The 16,712-nt window shown below is 27.1% G+C and overlaps 1 protein-coding gene across 2 annotated transcripts in view; it reads left to right on the top strand.

Annotated features, from left to right (window-relative positions):
• Positions 1-15,072, top strand: part of LOC113382912 (MICAL-like protein 1) — a 34,957-nt gene extending 19,885 nt beyond the window's left edge. Inside the window, exons 5-12 of one of the 2 annotated variants that reach the window (XM_026621161.1) lie at positions 7,428-7,560; positions 7,946-8,017; positions 9,412-9,595; positions 11,112-11,251; positions 11,325-11,554; positions 14,102-14,237; positions 14,377-14,479; positions 14,599-15,072. In XM_026621161.1, the coding sequence (XP_026476946.1) occupies positions 7,428-7,560; positions 7,946-8,017; positions 9,412-9,595; positions 11,112-11,251; positions 11,325-11,554; positions 14,102-14,237; positions 14,377-14,479; positions 14,599-14,825 (1,225 nt within the window). In that variant the 3' untranslated portion in view covers positions 14,826-15,072. The remainder of the gene's footprint in view (positions 1-7,427; positions 7,561-7,945; positions 8,018-9,411; positions 9,596-11,111; positions 11,252-11,324; positions 11,555-14,101; positions 14,238-14,376; positions 14,480-14,598) is intronic. The other variant, XM_026621160.1, reaches the window with a different exon arrangement.
• The last annotated feature ends 1,640 nt before the right edge of the window (positions 15,073-16,712 follow it).

Raw genomic sequence — 16,712 nt, 5'->3', positions numbered from 1 at the left:
GCACCTTCCAGGTTATATTTTCACACTCGCCTTTTCAGTGTAATTAGTTGCGTATGAAGGATGTGTGTCAAGTGGATGTCGTCTATAGATGTCGGTTGTAGCGATAGGGTTAAGTTTTGATTACTGTTAATATATAAAAAATGTATTTCATAAATATTTCGCTTATGTTAACTAAATTTTGGACACTATTTTGGAAATGCTTTGCCACGTGCAGACCATGCACCTTTCAGGTTATTTTTCACACTCACCTTTTCAGTGTAATTAGTTGCGTACGAAGGATGTGTGCACTACATAATTAAAATCGTGTCATAGTCATAGTAAGTACATTCGTATGCGTAATTTCCGTTACTCACACTTACAACTGACGACTTACGACTTACCTCGACAGATATGGCAAACGAGTGGCAATAACCTTTGATGATTGTCTTATTGTCTTTTCCTCATGTTAGCGTTTTTTCATCGTTTCATTATTATGTATTAGAGAGAGGAACGGTGTCTATTTATAAATATTGGAGATTAACTTTCAAAAATAACGCATTCGTTTCCATCATCGGTTAAGGATCATTCACTTTTGGCATTGAATGGTCGGTACTCCTATGTAGAACTTACTCTATATTTTTATCAGAAAATATTATCATTGAATTAAATATAATCAAAGTAATAGTAATAATATAAGAGTATTAGAAGTGTTTCAGACTTATTTTAGTTTTAAAACGGATTCTATTATTATGCTAATAGTGATTGATTCTAACGACCTTCATGTATTCAAGAAAACATTGAGGGATAGTTTATTTTCATGCATAGTACTTGCAAGAAATTCCAAGGGTCGATGATAAATTTACAATTAAGTTGTCAACTATCAATATTAATTCGGGATCATCAAAATATATTTTCTACGCTAAAATATTCATGTACTTCTATGACTACAATATTTGTCATTATAGGGTTGCTATTATTGATTCCCAAAAAGTGGTTGCAGTTTGGTACAATACCAACAATGTACATATTTTCTTTTATATTTGTTTATTTCCAAATTGTCCTACAATTAACGAAACATTTTTTTTGAATTTCTTATTCAAATTCAAACTGTTTTATGATTGAGAAGACATTCATAGCTATGTTATTAGAGAACCTTGGAGTGGTGAGTTTTCTAAATTATGGAAAAATTAACAAAATAGTCACCGCTTGTTGTAAAAACTATATTTACCAATTATATGCTCATTATAATCTTATAAATTATAATGCATAAACTTATTTACTAAAACACAAATTTAAAAAAATATCTTTTTAATCCCTGCTCACTAGTCTTCCATTTTCATGTCGTCAACATGACTCCGATAATTTTTTATAACAACTTTTAATTATGGATTTTTTTATTTTGCTTTACGGGAACCTAGTGTAATAATATTTGGTAAAGAAATTGAGAAAATTAGTGATGTGATTAAATATCGATATTATTGATGTCTCCTGCAAACAAAACAGTTATAATGATCAAGTAAATCTTTAATATTTAGTGTACCTACAGACACTATAATTTTTTAAATATTTAAAAAACAATCCTTTGTTAAATTCTATATTTAGATACTACTACTCAGTACTTAAATAGCATAAATGAAAATTTCATGGAAGAGATGGGGGAATTATTTATCTATATATCATTAACGACGGAGTTCTAAAATTTTAACATGAAAAATGAGTCAAGTTTTGCAGTTTCAAATTGAAAAGATAAATATTCTAAATTTGACTTTCCTAGAATATGACAAAAAATCGATCAGAATGTATGACAAAATCATTTTAGAAAGCGACTAATTTTGTTATATTTAATATAGTTTAATTTTTCAATTTATGTCTAGAATAAAAATCGGGAACAATTAGCATTTTACAAATTTAATATAAATATAAATATTTAGATCGAGATAATACAAAATATTTTTTCAATTTTAGAATATCGTTTATTGTTTAATTTATAATATGCAACAAGATACAGTAAATTTAATTTGTTTTTAATCCATTGGTTTACATTTGCTTGCACTTTTTTTTAAGCAGAGACTGCTAACTATATATGGGAAAAGATTGTTTAGAAATTTGAAGAAATTGTTTGATCTTCTAATTGTGATTTATTAAGTAATATGACAATTGATATCTTATTATAAAGTGTCTTATTATAAAGATATTACCAAAAACTAATTGTAATATTTTATGTTGAGATGCCTCTTACTACTCTATAATGGTTTTTTGGTCACTTTATGTACTTATTGCACATAATACTTTATATATACACATTATTACATATTATATATATATATATATATATATATATATATATATATATATTACATACATAGTTTTGTATACATACTTTATACAAAATTTAGATTTGTTATTGCTGTTTGAAATACAAATATTAATCATCTTAACAGCAAAATAACTTTCTATAATACTCTGATACTATATTATCAGCCAAAGCATGTTACTAATATTACAAAAATAATTTAGTTTTTCAACTTCTAAATTTCCAATAAAATTTTCCACCAGCGCCCCTACTAAATCCATCCTAGCTCATCAGAACTTTGCTTCATTCATCGGTTTATTTTCCAACTTATTCTCAAAGTGATACGGCCTGAGTCATGGCAATGTGTTGCTAGATAAATTTTCATTTAATTTAGTGCATTTGTTAATTAATTTGTTGTAATTTTTAGAATTCATAAAAAAAATATCAAAATGCAGTGTGTTCACTTAACAACCCATCATACAGAAAAATAATAAACGATAATTGATTAAAATTAAAGTGATTATTGATGTTACCCAATAGTGAAACTTAATCATTTGATTTTATTTATATAAAGTAATTGATAATGGATTGATTTGTACTTATGTTACGGTGATTGGCATTATAAATATTTTGTAACAGAACAGTTATAGAAGATTTGCTAAAGTTGCGTTTAAACAGACTCTTAATATTTTGCAAGCTTTGAAATAAAATTGATAACTATTATACATATTTTTGATATTGATTTATGTGCATGTGATTTTCGTATTACAATTTATAGTTTTACGATCAGTACATTAATATAAATTACAATGTTGTGCTAAAATTTAAATAAAATATTATTCTTGGACAACATTTTGAAAAATCAGTTTTTTAAAAAAAAAAATTGTGCGGAAATCATGGTTTTAAATATCTACCATGAAACCAATAATGCAATTTAATAATTAAGAGCATAATCATTTGCTTATGGTTTTGAAAATTCATTTTGAACTCATTTATTCTAAAATAATTTGACGTAGACTTTCTTCTTAGTCGCGTTTTAGATTTCTTATAATTGATAGCCACTAATAATTTTAATCTATTTTTATTTTTATTTTTCTTTATAATTGCGACGATTTTTGGCTATTATTATATTATGTTTCCTTACAAATATGCAAGCACATAATTTTCATATAAATATAAAATCTATTTGTGATATTTGAGATGATCAAATCGAATTTTATGAAATGTCTCATTCTTAAATTCCCCAAAAATTTACTCATTTTTATTATATTTTTACTTATTGTTAGAAACATGTTTTGAGTGAGGATCATTGTAAATATTTTTTGCGAAAATTCTAGCAAATTAGTCGATATTTCATTAAAATGCATTTAGTACGTTGTAACTGCTTCAATTTTTTTAGAATTCTATACACTTTCAAGATGCACTTTTGTAATGCCGGAATAAAGGACTTCTACTGTATTTAGTTATGTTTTTTTCATTTTTGTTAATCAATCGATAAAGGTTAAAGTTAATTTTGAAACCTCACAAGTCTTGGAAAATTCAGATAGGTCTTCAGTAAACCTAATAAGGGGAGTCGATTAATCACGTGAGGTTTTTTGGGAGAGGGAGAGGTATAGTAAGATATCACGTATATATTTTTTAACTGTTTTTTTTTTAAATATTCATTTTAAAAAAAAATCAAAAAATTAAAATTTCTAGTTTTATCACGTAACTAAAAATACGCGTGGAGTTTGGCGGAAGAGTGGGGCTAATTTTGAATATCACCATGTATTATCACTAAGGGTGATGGGGGGTCCAAAAATCCTTAAAAACTCGCTCAAGTGATTAATGGACGTCCCCCAAGTTAAATATAGTATGATTAAAATTATTACGATATCACTGAGCAATCAGTGCATCATCGACTTGAGTTGATTTCTTCAATCATAAAATGTAACCAATATTGAATTCAATTATCACTTGAAATTGCTTGTTTTATCTCTTATATAGAATTTTTCTACTTTCCCGGGACGTGATTTTAGCCATTTCTTCTGCGTTTAAGACAATCACATCCCCATCTGTGCAAATACAGAAGTTGTTAGACCAATATTATATCAGTTGCTAGTCGTGCATTCTAAAGTAAAGTTGTTGGTCTCACATATTATTCAAAAACAGTAATAGTGCTTCGAATTTGGAATAAATTTAGTGTTATAATCTGAAGACATTTATGACAAAATTAAATTTGCAAGATGTTGAAACATAAATTCAAATATTCGCTGGAGCACCACAGGTTAGATCATTTTTGTGGTCACTTTTTTTTATTTACTATCTTATGAATAACATTATAATTGCTATTTGAAATATTGTAAACGTTTATTTTTTGTGGATATAGCTTCTATGCACCTGTATATTTTTAATTTGTATTCGGTTTTAACTCATTATATTTGTTTTTCGTTTTGTTATTGTTTGCATAACAAGCAATCTAATATATTGGGAATAACATTTATTTCTATCAATTTATTTATTGAAGCTAAAGCTTCTGGCCACTTGCAATAATTTTATTCTGTTTTTCGTTCTATCTAACTACTTTCCGTTCTATCTACTTTTTGTTTTATAATATTTCTTCATATTTTGTAAAACTTTGATCTTATTGTTTTCCACATTTTTTTGGACATAGTTATACCTATTTTCATTGAGAAACATATTTTTCACCAGATACTAAATGATGTATTAAAAAGTTGCATTTTTGGTTTCAAATTCAGTCAAGTAAATTATAAAAGAATGAATTAAATTAAATCTAAGACAAAACAAACATTTGATTATGTCTGATTACCTCATATTCAATAGATGTTGGTAAATTTTACATCGAAGAATAAATATCCATTTTCATGCTCCAATTGTTAATTTTCTAAATATCATGTTGTTAGGTTTAAGTAACTGACTTGCGTATTTATGCATTTTGTCTATCTTCTATTTATCTCGAAGTATAATAATCTTGGTTAAATTTATTACAAAGTATAACATGTATACGTGAAAAATAATTTTAGTAATTTATTTATGTTGGAAAAATATAGACGTGCTCTCCGGAATTAAGTTTATTTCTGCTCGTTTACTATGTAATGTAGTAATAATGTAATTAATACATATAATTAATAGCTTACTTTATGTAATGAGTAAAAAAGAAAAGAAGCCAATGCATGTGCCATTATTAGACCGTTTATTTTTCCGCTTTTAGTAGCATATTTGAATACATTTTTCAAAATCTTTTTTACATATATGTTTTTAACACCAATTACAACTTAACGAGTTTTGTGAGCCTTATGCTGACTTTTTAAACATGTTTTTCTATAGATGGCAACCCAAACGGTTGTTTTATCTCTACATAATAAATTTATCACTATAACTGTAATACTGGTAAATTTTTTATCGCTGCAACAATTTCGGGTAAGGGCTATTTTTACTTAGAAACCTTTTGCTATCAACATTTATAAGTGAAAAATTTTACTGCTGCTTGACATCAGACAATCCGGTCGAGATACAACTTGAAAGCAAGTTGTAATATTATATAGGAAAAGTATTCCGGAATAATAACCGTCACTTTTACGTAATAATTTTATGCAAATGATTTGAAACCGATATTTTATAACCGATATTTGCTCTACTGTCAGTATACTAAGTCAGCTAACTTGTTATTACCAAATGTTTGGGAAAAGCATCTTCTACATGATGTAACAAATGAAGACGACAAAACCAATTAATTTTTAGTATGTCAGAAACCTATATTAAAATTCACTTTCATTTATTTTTATCATAGAAAACTTAGATCCGGAAACGAATAATTTTTTTGATAAGTTTTAATTTAATGCATTTACGAAAGAAGTTCCAAATCCCTTTTTTGAATGAATATCTGTCTAGTCGGTATTAAATTAAAGTGGAAAAATTTATCAATAAAACAATAAAATTTGTTGCGTACTGTTATCATTATCAATCATTAATTCGCTTGTACATAAAACGTTTTATTAATTTTTTGCTTCATCAATAAATATGCTTTTCCTTCGCCTTTGAAACAAATCATACTTGCCTTTCGAACCTTTTGGATTAATTTAATGTTATTCAACTTTAGTATCATAAAATTTAGCTCTCCATAGTCGTTTAGCCTGTTTATTAATAAATATTTGTTACTCTCAAGGGTCTTATTATTCTTGACATTTTATCCTAATTTTTAGACCCATTTCATTCCACTAACTATTATTATTTATTACTTTGTCGGTTGTTCCTTCTGCTTTTCCCGTTGCGGAACAAGTTCTAAATTGTCTTTTTTATTTATTTCATTACGAGTAAAGTGTTATAACAATTTCTCTACATTACTTGAGCAAATAATTACATAAATATTTGTACGCTTTACTACATTTGTCAAGTGTTGCGTGAAATGAGTTCAAAACAATTTAGTTGTCACACTATTTAGTAATTTTAAATTGAAGGTGGTATTTTAGTCTAGATCGATGAATCTTATGCCATTTCTGACAAGCCGTAAAAGGCAAACAATAAAAGTAAAAATAAGTCATGAAGTTATAGTCATAATACTAGAAAGTGGAAATGTGTAGAATCTCAAAAAATTGGCACCGGCCTATATCCATGATTTTAGCCGTCCAAATAATCTGAAGGAAAATATGTATTTATTATTATAAAATAATGTAGCTATTGTATGAACTACGGGCATGTTTTTTCATAATGAACCTACTGTCTGAAAAAAATGTCAGCTCTTTGATATTCTCAATTTATTTTTAAATATTAAAAAATCGGAATTTGTACGTTCTTCCTATGAAAGAAAGATCTATAAAAAAAACTCTGTAAAAAAAATTCAAGTAAATCGGTCGCAACCAGTAAAAGTTGGGAAATCGTGAGTATCGTATACAAGACAGTTTCCATAAGAAGGTATTTGAAGTTTCGTGGAAGAATGAATTAGTGAAGCATTATTATGGTCAAAAAGCTATATCTCCAACATATCTAACAAAATAAAACGTCTTTCCTCTAATTCTAGACTAGACTTTCTGGTTCCCTTTAAGGGTTGTTCTAGACCCTTTAAAGGTTGTTCATATTTCATATTGAAATCAATGTAAAGCAAATATACTTAGAACAACTTTCTGGACTGAATTTTATATAAATATCCTATTTTTAGATCATTGACATCCGTTCCTAAGGCAAGTCCAAGAGTTCTCAAGACATCTGAAAATTCACATAATGGCTTTAAAAATATACAATCTAGTCCAAGTCCAAGCAAGAGGAAAAAGCAGCCAGCTCCTCAACCTCCAGTAAGTCATTTTTAAGAATCACTTTCTTATATATACATACACTTTATAAATTAATAAAAAAAAAATTAACACTATAGAAATAATATTGGTTTAATGTTTCCTGGCGTAATTATTTATCTTGCCGTAAATTAATAATAAATAAAGTCATTAGTCTATTCTGTAAAGTAATAGAGCGCTACTTCTAATCCACTTACAATTTTTAGTTGTTGAATAAATGACTAATTTACGAAATTGACATCGTTTTCCCGTTATAATAAATGCCAATTTATATTTCTAATAAATATCAATTATATATTACACCAGTATATTTAAGTTTATTTATTCTACATTAGAAACTAAGTTCAATCTATACAATTATTTTTATCATTTCTTGTATATTTTCCAGGTTCAATCTTCTCCATCAAAACCTGCTGCAAGAAAAGCAAGGCCAGCGCCTTTACCACCTGTAGCAGTAGTAGTAAGTATTGAAACTTTAATCAAAATTTTGAAGAATGGGGTATTACATACAAAAATATGATCAGGAGTTTTGATCCTATAACTACTATCCGTAGTCACTCAATTGCAGTAAAAATATTATGAATACTATGAATTCTAGGGTTTATACAAAATCCGACATTTCAGAAAACCGGTTTTTGAATTTTAATTTTACCAGAAAACTGGTAGCAGTATTTGGCTGAATTTATTTATTGTTCAATTTTATGGATAGTAAACAAAATTATTTTAATTTTAATTAGTAGAACAAAAAATAATAGTTTATCTGGATCAAATAACTTTGAAAACAATTATTCGTTATGCATCATTGCTTATGATAGTGAAAGGAAAGTTTCCGAATAAATAAAAATACATTTTTAAACAAAAAACATTTATTAAAATAAAAAAAAAATTTAGATACATATTATTGCTTACTTGTTAATATCAACTTTAATTAATTTTAAAAATTCTAATCATTTTTTAAAATATGATTTAAAAAATCTGAGGACGTCTATTGTTTTGTTACTTAAACGTGTCCTTTGTTTGATTACAAAATTTCCCACAACAGAAAATACTCTCTTACTTGTGACCGAACTAGGCTTAATTGTTTTTAAAGCCTGAGATAAAAATTCTAAGTTTTTTGTTCTTTTATTTGTGGCTTCAAGGGCTAAAAGCTCTTTTTTTAGTTTGAGTAGAGAAAGTTACTTCTTCAAGAAGCCATACTTATTTAAATTAATATATACACTGGTATAAAAATCTAAATTTATACCTTAGGCAAAATATAACACAAAACCTTTCTAGAAACCATAGACTGATAAGGTTCCAAATGCTATTGAACCGATATGATTTCAAAAATAAAAACGCTCGCATCTATCTTTTATAATTGGCTATGCTTGTCATTTTCTATTTGTACAGTGAAAACCGACTTTCTACTAAAAAAACCGGTTTTCGAATTCCATAATTTTCATTAAAAACCGGTTTTGAATACCGACAAACCCTAATGAATACTATGATCTCAAAAAAATGTTACTATAACTTGAACTAAAATACTATAACACGACTTCTCTAAAATTTGAAAATTTTTCAGTAGATTCATATAATTTTTTTTCTGAACTTATTATTTACTAGTCAGGATGGAAAAACATATGATTACACTTAAATCACTTGTTATATGAATATAGTTAAATAACAACAAAAATAATTTGGATATCGAAGCTTTCAGTAAAGAAATTTTTAAAAATTTAACTTATAAATTAAGCCTTACATCAACAATTAAAAACTAATTATTTATATTACCAAATTGAATCTTAACTTATTAAATATTATATAAGATATGAATATTACTTTTGTGTATATTTTATCGTGATATTTTTTACGCAGGTTCAATCTCCCAATAATAAAGTCCTTACATCGACTCCTATGTTTGAGGAAGAAGCTGAATTAAAAAATAATTTTTCACTTGCAAAATGCGACATTTCCAATGTGAAAATTTCTTCAGCCAGTGAATGGGAGAAACTTAAAAGCGATAAGGAGGAAAATAATCGAACTAGGAAGAGCTGTGATGGTAATTTATTTCTATTTATTTATGAATAATCACAACGTAAAGAATTAAATTTTGAGTCAAGGATGAATCAAAGGACATTAAAATATTAGATTTTTTTTACTGTGCTCCGATTTGCATGAAATTTTGGAATTAGGTTCATCTTACCCTCAAGTTCAAAAGTGAAAACAATTTGGACACCGCCACCACCCCCCGAGGGATGACCCCTTTTTAGTTGTATGATTTTAGTTTTTCAAAATATCGTCGGATATCGATAGAACTAATTATAAGAAAAAAATGTCTTTCAGAAAAAAAAATACGAAAAAGTATTACTTTTAGTAATTATAATTATATATAATTATAAGTTACCGGTTACTAAAAATTCATATATTTTTGGCGTTTTTCTTCGCTTTTTTTGCAAATATCTCAAAAAACATGATTTTAACGAAAATCATGTAATGAACAAAATAATGTCGGTATAACGAAATATAATCGGTGTTTTATAAAATGTTTTAGGAGTAAAAATTATTTTTAAAAGCTAGATATTTTTAAATACAACAACTAAATGAATATTATTAAGTTTATATATTATTTATTAGTAATAAAAAAATATTGGAGTTCCTTAAAAAAATCCCATTGAACTTATTAAAAAATCCATTTAAATAAATTTTTGAATCTAATTGAAAATTTTAAAAATTTAATGAGAATTATTAAAAAAACCTATTAGAATTTTCTATTTATATATTTTACACTATTTATATAATTTTTATTGGAATATAGAAATATCTGTTAAAATTATTGAACAAAAACTTTCAAAATTATAAAAATATATTGAATTTTCTAAAAAAAAAATTCTATTGGACTTTTTTATTTTAATTTTAGAACTTTTTTAATCTGATTGGAATTTTAAAAAATTTCATTGGAATTATGAATCTTAACAGCATTTTTACTGATTATATATTTTGCAATATTTATAATTTTTATAGTTTTTATAATCTATATTATTATCTACAATATTTTTTAGTCATAATTTTAATCCTGTTTCCATGTACAATATGTTAAATACCAAATTGCTCGAACACTAAATATTTAACGATTACATTGTATGCTGTATGATGCAAGTATTTGCTGCCATATAAAAGTTATTCAAATATTTTAATAAATCTTACCCAAATTCATTCACAAGACTTTTGATCAATTAATGTTATGAACTAATTTTAAATTTAACAAGTTTAATTACAAATTTGATATGGAAACTTTAATACAGTTTCCATTATTACATAAATTAAGTTAATTAAATTTACTTAATATACTTGTAGTTTATATTAATTGTTAAGTATTTATTTTAAAAGCTGTCTATGATCTCTTAAATACTCTAATTACTTCATATATTATCTTTAGTTTATAACTTGTACATTTAAACATGAAATTATAATGTATCATTGCCATGGGCGTTAAGTGAATAATTAAATAGATAAATAAATATAACTTAATATATATTGCATATTATATGAACTTAATTGATGATATTTTCGAATAGGTCTGCCAAACAATAAGCATCTGAATAATGACAGAAATGCTGGAAAATGGAAGCGTAAAAAGGGTCCAGCTCCTCCCATGCCTGTCATACGCAGAAGTGTGACACCATTGCCTATCGCAGATATCAAACATGAATTGGAGGTAAACTTCATTATTAAATATCAAGACAAATATCGACTTGTGGACAATTCATTCAAACAATTGAATCTTTCAGATCATTGAGTTGCAACAACAGGGTCTGGAAAAGCAAGGAGTCAAATTGGAACAAATGATTCGTCTCAAATGCGAAGGGAGTGCCGATATTAGTGATAATTCAACAAGAAGCATAGAAACTGCAACTGCCAGTATGACAGATGATCAAGTAGATGATTTGGTGCTTCAGTTGTTTGAAATTGTAAATGAGAAAAATGAACTATTCAGGAGGCAAGCTCAGTTGATGTATATGTAAGTTGGAACATAATCACCCTTAAACTAGTTTTATTCATCCACCGGGGGGGCAATTTGTAATTTCATGGGGGCAATTTGAAAATGTTGGTGATTTTAATGTAATGTAGTATAGTATAGGTAAAACATATAACAAAAAAATGCTTCTTAGATTTAGAATAATAAGGTGTCCCGGTTTGGGTGCGACGGTTTTAGTTTTCAACCTTTAAATCTAACAACATTTTGAAAGAGAATATTGCGGGATGCAACAATCCTTTGGGTTTCAGTAGCCCTTCACTAATTATTTTAAACTCTATATTCCAATTTACGAAAATTACCAAAAAAGAGGTACATCAAATTTCTGACTGCTTGGCATAAATGCTTTGGTCAGTGACAAGACTCTATATATAGTTCTCCGTAAAATGAACTATCGATTTTTTGATCGGATCAAAAATCGAATTTTGGCAGTCCAAAAACGACCAAAATTTTGGGTAAAATTCGACTATTTTTTTAAAAACGCCGTCATTTTGTCAATTTTTGATTTTTTTCTTTATCGTCATTTTACAGACAATATTATCTAGTTTAACGAGAATTTTTTTTTAAATTTCATCTACGTAGAAAGCCTGAAAATTTTTCTCCACATCCACCAAATGTTCCTGACCACAAATCATCTGATTTAAAACACTTGAACGAAAATGCGCACTTACTTAGTTGCCAACGATAACTATCAATCTGATAACTAAAAAAGATTTAACAAAAAAATATATAAAATTAAGATATAATTCCGCTCTGAGTTAAGAAAATGTCAAGTAGATTCGTTAAGAAATGGCTTTATGAAGAAACTGAAACCAAATGCCCAAATGTAATCATATGTACAGAAATTTGTTATAATTTATTGAAAAAAAGAAAAAGTTTAGATTAAAACCTAATATAAAATCTTTGTTTTAGCTTGAGTTTTGCATTAAATAAATTTCGAAAAAAACAGTAATAGAAATTAGTTTGAAATTTCCTTATGTTGGCTTGTTCCAAAATTTTACTTATGATGTTTAATTTTCGATTTCATCTTAAAAGTTATCATTCACATATTTTCTGGGAGAAAAAAATTGTATGGGGGGGGCATAACGTTTTTATAAACCTCAATGTGGGGCGGGGCCTAAAACAGGTTGGGAATCACTGTATTTAACCAACCATTAGTGACATCCTACTGCCTAAATATGGTGTTACTAGGGGAAAAAAATTATAATCAATAAATTGCCAAATATTTTGTTTTTGCCAGAAGAAACAAATCGTGTTGATTAGTGTTAGGTAAAGATTTGCCGAATCTTGTCTTTAAATATGTTGAAATTCAATTTGCTATAGTTCGAAAAAATAACTTGGGGTACATTAGGGTGGTCCGGTGGTCCTTATTAGGGGTTCAAATGCTTGAAAATTGATTAAAAAAATCCTCTAAGTTTTAGCTCTTAATATTGCGCTTTTAGATAGTGCGCAATTCGAAGTTTTGTATGCAAATAGCATGGAAAAATTAAAAATGTTTAGATATAACTTAGCGAACAAATGATTGAGTTTTATTCCAAATTCGACGCTCTATAAAACAAATTATGAAAAAACCTGTTTTGCTGTAGAGCGTCTAATTTTCAATAAAAAATTACACAAATTACCACTTTCAATTCATTTTCACTAAGTTATACCTAAACAACATTTTTTAAATTATCAAAATTTTTTTATTCTATTTCCATATGAAGCATTGATTGAATTGCGCACTATCTAACAGTTAAAACGAGCTAAAACTTTAAGAATTTTTTTCATCAATTTGGAAGCATTTAAGCTTATGAAATTCAAAAATTCTCGTTTTAAGACCCACCCTATTGTGCATACTAGATTTCAATAAATCTTTTTTTTAGTAGTTATTATATACTCGAAAAAGAAAGTATTGTTTTGTCTAGAAACTTCGATTTGCTAATTTTATTCCTCGACGTTTCAAGTTTATCTGAATCATTTCAGAGCACAATTCGAAAATAATTGTATGTATGTATATATACAATTGATATAATTGTATAATAATTTGATGAAACTTCATAAGGATGCCAGTCCTAAATTATAATAAGTTTTTTGCCAAAAATCTGAACCAAATTTGAAATTTTTAAACTATTAAAAAGTTTAATTGGGAATCAAATTCTTAATTGAAATTCAACAATATAGGGCCACAAGTTGTTTTAAAAACTTCTTGTGGGGTAAGTTATAGTAATCGCAAAATAATCGAAAATGAAAATTTTTATATATCTTTACGTTTCAAAGGTTTCTGAATTATTTGGCATACCATAGAAAAAATGGTTGTATAATGGTTGTCTGTGCGGATACAAATATTCGTCGACGATTTCGGGTACACCGATCAACCGATTTGAATAATTCAGAAAACATTCGATTCGCATTGATAAGGGAAAGTTCCAGCAATTTGCCTTAAAGCACGATGCCATGCACCCCTTTAGGTTTAAAAATTCATTACATTACTTTTTCGGATGTTACATTAGGAATAATAACTATTGATATTTTTTTTCATGTTTGTTTTAGGAGACGCCAACAAAGATTGGAAGAAGAACATGCGGACCTCGAATACCAAATTCGTTGCTTAATGGCGCAACCTGAAACAAATAGGACAGATTCAGATAAACAACTTGAGGAACAGTTAATATCTCGATTACTTGAGGTATGGTTACATTCAACTAAAAATAGTATTGTTGAATACATCTACTTGAATATTAATAATAATATTATGGTGTAATGAAACGTGTTTTCACAATCCCCAAATCTAATAAATATTTGACAATATTTTATACTATCTATAGGTGGTTTCAATGCGTAATGAGGTAGTAGATTGCCTGGAAATGGATAGAGTACGAGCAGTTGAAGAAGATCACAGTATTAGCACTAGATTAGAATCATACACAGGTATGTACAAATATATTGAAACTAATTTGATTAATAATTGAATATGATGATATACTATATAATGGTATACTATATATTTTTGATTCCCATGCCAATGCTCATTTTGTCATTTTATGCAGCCCAACGAGAGCAACAAAGTGATGATCTGACTTCAAAAAGCTTAAATAATAGTCCTATAAAGTTATCAAAGAAGGAAAAGAAAAAAGAGAAAGAGAAGCGGAAATTAAAAAAATTGCACAATAAGAAGCAAGATGTTGATAAAGATATAGATGAAATGGAACTATCGGAATCATTACGAACTAGTAAGAATTCAAAAGACAGGAAAAAGTTAAAATGGTTTAGTTAATTTTGATTGGTTTTACATGTGCACAACATATTTAGATATAAGCATCAAAACAATTGGAATTATATTGAGTACCTAAAATGCAAAACGTTTAGTAAATCGTATTCTAAAATAGGTCTGCATTGAAGTATTACAAAGTAAATAATTGCTTATTGCTTATATTCTATTGATCTGATTAACATTAAATTTTAGATATGATATTTAGATAGCTTAAAAAGAAATATTTTTGTCCCCTCTAAAGTTTTGGTGCAGCATATCTTTATACATGAAACTTTCTGTGAAAGTAAATATTTTATAAATTGTTGACACTATTGACAAATATAAGCATGTTAAACTAGTTATTAAGTTGTGCGTAAGGATAGTACTTTAAATTTTTTAAACTCTTGGTATAAATTAATACATAGGAAAAGCTATTTTAATATCAATATTTTTTATGCTTGTATTAAAATGAATTGTTAATTTTGTCAGCCATAATGATTTTACAAATAAATGTTAGTGTCTTATACATCTAGTTTTAAATATTTTATTTTACTACAGCACTAATTTGATTTATATCAATTCAACTATGTGGTCGGATTTGATTTGCAGGTATTATGGTGTTACCATTTGATCATGTTGCTTTTTGGATCATATTGCTGAAATGGTCTACAGTCTTTAATCTTTTAACAAGATTAAATTCAGTGAAAAATGTGGATGTTCTGTCAGCAGGGCGCTGTCAGTTTTGGGATTGCATATTGCATGGTGTGTCAGTATGTTTGAGCGATTGAGAAGTGATCGTGTTCATAAAAAAGATTTAACAAATAAACTTTATTAAAAATCCCGGAAATACTTCACTAGAAACTTTATACCTAGACATTATTAGAATACCCCGTGGTCATATAGACGTTTCTATCGCCCGATTTTTACTAGACAAAATAACTTTACTAGAACATGTCGCCATGTGACCATAGTGACTTTTAATTATCGGACATGGATGTTTCAAACATGTTGCAATATAATTACAGATATAATAGTTACATAGATCAGTTAGATCTAATACAGTTTTTTTTCACCTAGTTTTCAATATTTTGAAGAACCTATTTGAATTAGTTAACGTTTTTAGCATTGTATTACTAACAGCATGTTAATTATAAACATTACTAAAAAATTAACATCACTGAAAGATATTAAGTAAATCTTGAACATGATTTAAAATAACAAATACTATGAATAAATTAAAAATCTTTTAATGAATAAAATATTAATAACCAAAATTATTGATCATGAATATAAACTTTTTATATTTTTCAATATATAGTTTTTTTTGACGAGGCTTGTCGCTAGTATAAACCACATGTGCCGAAATTTTGTTTTGGTAATTTGTTGCTAATTTTTGTAAATTTTGCAAACGGATGCTCATAATTAATAGTAAGAGACTCTTTAAGCCCACCATTGAATTTTTGCATCCAAAATTTTTTTCTTTCAGAACTATTTCAACTTTTATATTTCAAAAATTATAGGGACAATTTGAGACAAAAATTTCTTCTGGCGTAATGTGGAAATCCGATACTGTTCCGACCAAATTGGGTCGTATAAGAACCTGAAATTAAACTCTCCTAAATTTTCATGAGTTATATCTATTACTATAAACTCCACAGAATTCACTTTAAAGAAAGATTTTTTTAAAAGTGAACTTACTTGAATGTGTAGATATAAGAAATGAGGGTCCTATTGGAAAAGTAAATTCGAAATTATTTGTGTTTCTAGAAAATTATTACATACAATAAATTATAATTTATATAAATTAACTTATAATTAATAATAATTATTTGATTTGCAAAAATTTAGATTAACTTTGTAATGTTTCATAACTCTTTCAGTTTTATGTTTAATTTAAAAATACTAGATAAA

The sequence above is a fragment of the Ctenocephalides felis genome, unplaced genomic scaffold (assembly GCF_003426905.1).
Source record: "Ctenocephalides felis isolate EL2017-DRISC unplaced genomic scaffold, ASM342690v1 CF-g0.4_SCAFFOLD_03570, whole genome shotgun sequence".
NCBI classification, from domain to species: domain Eukaryota; kingdom Metazoa; phylum Arthropoda; class Insecta; order Siphonaptera; family Pulicidae; genus Ctenocephalides; species Ctenocephalides felis.
Note: the sequence above shows the minus strand (reverse complement) of the source record. Positions and strands in the feature narration are given on the sequence as shown.